The following is a 5,231-nucleotide window of genomic DNA, read 5'->3' as shown; positions in this document are numbered from 1 at the left end:
GTGGAGTGGCCGATCATGAGTTCAAGCTCTCCTCAAATCATGATTTCTACCGGGGTTTTTTTTCCCTAATTTATGAGGTGAAGCCTCGCATGGAGTCACAAAGGGATAATGACATGCCGTCGTCTACGGAACCTCATGGTTTCGATGATCTCCTTAAGGACGTGATCTTCGAATCTACGTGTAGTTGTAAAATCTGTTTGTGTACTTGGAGCATGAGTGTGATGTTGGTGTGTGTCTGTTTATGAACAGATGCTACGGCTGTACCTAGATGTACCTAGACGAGGTGTAAAAAAATTTGACACGAGTGGAGTCACTGACCGTGCGTTCTATGTGTAGTGTACGTGACTACGTGCAGTTGGGTTGGGGTACGAGATGACCGACAGCCTGCACAATGGAGGATATACAACTACTACTAATAAACTCATTCTGAATCTAAAATTGCATTATTTTTGAGACAGTGTGAGTGCACAACAGCTGAAAAGGCAGGTACTTCATGTAATTCACTATATGTAGGGTGAAAAAAAAACTAATTTATAAGGAAAAAAAGACAAGAAAATCTTATAGGCACACCATATTCGCTTGACCTTATCAGCTGAATCTGTCAGCCATTCAACAATGTTTTTCTTTCACAATAAATCAGCTAACAGCACTCTCTGCCATGACTTAACCATGCATGATAAGCCAAACGACTAACGCCCTGAGCAACCCACTTCTGTAAGCACACAACTGAAAGAGCACAACAACACTTCATCATTGTCAAGATCATGACAATAAGACAAGCTTCGTGTTCCTCTGCAAAATTGAGGATGAAGTTATGAACTGAATTGGATTTGCATACCAACACGCATTGACAGCTTTGGGACTGATATGCATGAATGCCCATTTCTGGATGTCTACTCAAGGTACCACTCTACTGTTGACTTAATTTTCTATATAATTGGTGACAAATGACATGGGCACAAGGCCACTGGTTGCAACTTGCAAGCCGCATGTAACCTAGCTCGCATCCCCCAAAGTCCAGAAGGCAGATTTAATTAAATGATTCATATATATCCCTTGGTGATTTGTTGCTCAAGTTCATCGAAGTTCCAAGCATCATTGACCGAGTATTCACCTGCAAAGTAAGCCTTAGAAGCCTTCACAAGCAACACATTTTCACTTGACTAGAACTACCAGCTGGACCATGTAGACAGTTGCCAAGACGCACAGCACAGAAAATTACCTATTGAGTCTCTCCGTAAGGCAGTTAAATGAGCACAGCTGCAGAAAAATGTATAGACTGAATTTGGTCACTGAAATATATTACTATAAAAGAGATGTCGATGGATAAGAACAGTAACTGAAATGAAAATGGGGTTAAAACGAGCATGTGGTTATTCCACAATTAAACTACAAGAGAAATATCTAAAACTACATCCAGAAAAAGAGGAGGATCAAGTATTCAGTGCAACAAATACATGAAACTAGCCAACTTTAGTAAAATGAGTCTTTTTTAAGAAAAAAGAAACTTCCAACCCAAAGACATGATAATACTTGTGAAATATGAAATATCAAACTTGGGCCTGTTAGTAAGGGTAAGTTACAAGTGAGTACTTTTAGTATGTATGCAAATTGGCCAAGATGGTACACTCGGTTAAATCTTTGACAGAGTGTATAAGCAGGGTGCATAAGCATAGGTCAGGCTCTATGCAGACTTTTAGGCTTATGGTGTTCAATGAAATTAGAACTCCAATGGACACCAAAAGTTACTTGCCCATAAAATGATGTCAGTAATTGAAAGGATATTGCACAATCCTAACAACTGAAACATTTATAGAAACCTGAAAAGGAAATCTAAATGTAATCCTGACACTATATCACTTAGAGCACATTATACATGCTGATGTCATTTTATCGTTTATGCAGACTGCACACATAGAAAGAAACCAGAAAATAAGACTAACAGAAGAATAATTGTGCAAACCTTCCAAGTGCTTTGCCCAAGTCTGCACATAGGGACCGAATATATGTTCCTTTCGAGCAAGTAACTCGAAATATCAAATTCTGTCTGTAGAATGCAACCCAAAAAAAAACAATCATCAAGAGGAGTACAGGTCTACGAACACTGACCAAATATTATTATCCCACTATGAATTCATAGGAAAAGAGGAATGCAAGAATACCTGTCTTCCAAACTGCGCTCAATATCAAATTGGTATATTGATATACGTCTTGGTGAAAGCTCTACTGTTTCACCCCTCCTTGCTTTGTCATACATCTTTTCGCCACCAACCTGATTTCATGGTTGATTAACATTGTCAGCTTGTGAAATTTGTCATACATCTTTTGGAAATAACACAACTTGTGAACTTGTGGTTCATGGTTGATTAACTTTGAGTAATAGGCAGTGTGACAGCAGATGGAAGATTAGTAATGTCAAACTGTATCATCACCAAATCCAACTATATCCTTATGTCATGATTTACAGAAAGAGCAAGACACAAACAAGTCTTGAGATAGTATGACAAAAGTAACCTAAATGCACATTATCTTTCTATTTCCCTTTTTGCTCTTCATAGGTGAACACTTCAAGTGGTTAGTAGCTTATCATCCAAAAGTGTAAAACTGCTGAGCAGATTGTCATACATGCATAGCAGATACTCAGCACCTCCCACTAACAACTCTAGCAACATTCTTTCAAATAAAAAATGTAGAAAAATAGCTTTAGGTACAAGAATAGTATACCTTAATGGCAGAAAACATTGGAGGGACTTGCCATATCTCACCCTTAAATGATGACGCTGCCTTTCTAATAGCTTCATCTTTAATGTGTTCCCATGGTTCCCTCTGGATAATCTGATCATAGAAGGATGGAAGGCATTATTGTCATCTAAGCAGAATTGTATAAAAATACAGATAATTTAAATGAAAGTTAATATAAAAATAACTATACAGGATCGGATTTGGGAAAACACAAGTGCGTCAATTATTTTTTCAAGAAAAGGTTAAGATTGCACACAATCAACTATTGAGATCTGAAAATAGAGTTTGTAATTTCTGACATTTGTAAAGATAGGATCAACAAATGCTTGCAGAATTTACAGTCACCTACTAAACTATATGTAGACTATATATGCTAATAAGGTGATCAACCTCTTTTCAGGATAGAATCTTTCAATACGATTTCTCAGCAACATTGTACAGGAGCATACCTAACTGTGAAAATAGAGTTAACACAGTCACCAACTAAATGATATCTAGACAATATATACTGATAAGGTGATGAACCTCTTCTCAAGACAGAATCTTTGAATAAGATTTCCCAGCAACATTGAAAAGAAGCATAACTGTGAACTTAATAGGTTGTTATTTGGTGATGCTTCCCCAAATGCCTTCAATAATGTAGAACCATTTGCAACCCCTGAATAAAAGAATGTTCAGCAGAAACATTGTAGAGATGCTAGGATACATACTGGTGAATCTGCATCCCAGGTTGATGTGGCTTCTCCAAGTCGGAAAACACCGCTATAGCCTTTAACCATTCCTTGGTAGCTTCAGAAGCATGAGATCATTCAGAAAAAGAATGTACAGCAAGTGCTAGAGATGGAGGGATGATAAGTAGCGATAGTATGTAAAACAATTCTTTCAGAGGACAACAATTTGAAGATAAGCGTAAACCAGAGGACAATTGTCCCAGCAACCACAAGAATAAGCTTTCCCTGAAAGTTAAGACGATTTTACCTATCAACTATTTTGGTTGCTTTTCCTACACAAACAATCAACAATCCAGTTGCCATGGGGTCCAGAGTTCCAGCATGTCCAACCTGAGACCACACAAATATTGCAAAACATATACTTAATGCTAAGGGCTAATGCTACATTAAGATACAGTGAAAAAGCCCTGATATCACCTTTTGTACTTTAACCAAGCGCCGCAACTTGCCACAAACAGTAAAAGAAGTCCATCCTGAGATTAGAAGAAAGACGAGTTCAGACAAATAGTTCAGGACGGAAGGCAACAGAGCAAATTAACTAATTACTATCTGCCCTGATAGGAAACACAATACAGAACCCTGTCTTGAGGCAAAGCTGCAGTAGTGCCACACTGACTGATTGCCATGTAAATGTTGTGCCAATCACTCACATTTCACAAGAGGAATTTTCCAGTGGTGCATCAGATAAAATACTACTGCTGTCTTAATCTCACTCAGACGGGAACCTAGTACTGCCGATGACACATTTTGGTGACAATCCCAGAACCTGCAATGCACCAAAGGAGAGGGAAAACCGGGAAAGGCATCACCTTTGGGCTTGTCGACGAGCACGACGGTCCCGGCCGGGCCGTCCCACCTAGGCGGCAGCTCCTTGGTCCTGGTGACGAGGTACGGCTGCGGCCGCTCCTCCTCCCTCGGCACCTCGCGCTTGACCTGCCGCAGCTCCGCTCCCGGTCTCTTGGCCTTGGTGTCGGCTTGGCCGGGGCCCTTCTTCAGAGACCTGAAGAAATCCTCCACCTTCCTCTCCAGCACCTCCCCTTTGTCATCGCTGTCGCCGCCCTTCTTGCTGACCACCCGCTCCCCTCCCTCATCTTCCTTCTTCTCGTCGTCGAAGAAGACGAGGCTCCTGTCGGCGTCGGAGGCCGGGGCAGCATCAGCAGAGACGAATGCGTTGTCGAGCGACTGGTGGGGGAAGTACTTCTTCTCGAGGCGGTAGAGCATACGGTAGTGCTTGTCCTTCTCCCACGGCATGGCGAAGGTGTCGTGGAAGTAGAGCGCCTCCTCGCGCGCGTGCAGGCGCGGGAAGTCCACGACCTCCGGCCGGAGCTCGACGAACTCCGACGAGGAGGAGGAAGGCTTGGTGGTGGTGGTGGCGTCAGGGTCAGGGAGGAGGCGGCTGCGGCGCTTGCGGAGGTACCGGCGCTTGGCGCGGTCCAGAGGCTGCTCGTCGAGGGGTGGCTGCGGCTGGCGGTCGGAGTCGGAGGCGGAGGATTTGGGGGGATTGGGGTCCGCGGGGCGGTGCACGATGAGGTCGTAGTAGAGAGGGTAGGGAGTCGCGGTGAGCGACAGGAAGCGGCGCGGGAGGCGGAGCAGCGGCGAGGGGGAGGAGGACGACGAGGGCAGCAGCGCCGCCCTCGCCGCCGCCGCCATGGCTCCCGCTCGAGGAGGCATTCGTGTCCCTCCGGTGCGCGGGCCGCTCGCTATCGGTTTGGGGAAGGGAGGCCCGAGTCATGAGGCAGCGCAGCCGTTGGATCTGCA

General features: G+C 43.7%; 1 protein-coding gene across 2 annotated transcripts; it reads right to left on the bottom strand.

Annotated features, from left to right (window-relative positions):
• LOC110430510 lies at window positions 511–5,231 on the bottom strand. 2 transcript variants are annotated; one of them, XM_021448238.1, is made up of 9 exons: window positions 4,283–5,231; window positions 3,891–3,946; window positions 3,721–3,803; window positions 3,453–3,531; window positions 2,725–2,835; window positions 2,163–2,272; window positions 1,964–2,047; window positions 1,223–1,279; window positions 511–1,114 (listed from the first exon to the last, which is right to left on the bottom strand). In XM_021448238.1, exons 1-9 carry the CDS (start codon window positions 5,142–5,144, stop codon window positions 1,111–1,113), a joined length of 1,446 nt encoding a protein of 481 aa, XP_021303913.1. In that variant the 5' UTR covers window positions 5,145–5,231; the 3' UTR covers window positions 511–1,110. The 2 variants fall into 2 exon arrangements, with proteins under 2 accessions (XP_021303913.1, XP_021303912.1); XM_021448237.1 differs by having other exon boundaries at window positions 1,223–1,260; window positions 4,283–5,228.

Source organism: Sorghum bicolor, chromosome 9 (genome assembly GCF_000003195.3).
Source record: "Sorghum bicolor cultivar BTx623 chromosome 9, Sorghum_bicolor_NCBIv3, whole genome shotgun sequence".
Taxonomy (NCBI): domain Eukaryota; kingdom Viridiplantae; phylum Streptophyta; class Magnoliopsida; order Poales; family Poaceae; genus Sorghum; species Sorghum bicolor.
Note: the sequence above shows the minus strand (reverse complement) of the source record. Positions and strands in the feature narration are given on the sequence as shown.

Bases quoted from the DNA above. Each gene is read 5' to 3' on its own strand.
- LOC110430510 (XM_021448237.1), bottom strand. From the start codon at position 5,144: ATGCCTCCTCGAGCGGGAGCCATGGCGGCGGCGGCGAGGGCGGCGCTG. The intron at 2,836-3,452 runs GTATGTATCCTA...TTCTATGATCAG, and splicing joins CCTGGGATGCAGATTCACCA to ATTATCCAGAGGGAACCATG. The intron at 1,261-1,963 runs GTTTGCACAATT...ATTTTTCTGCAG, and splicing joins TTGGGCAAAGCACTTGGAAG to CTGTGCTCATTTAACTGCCT.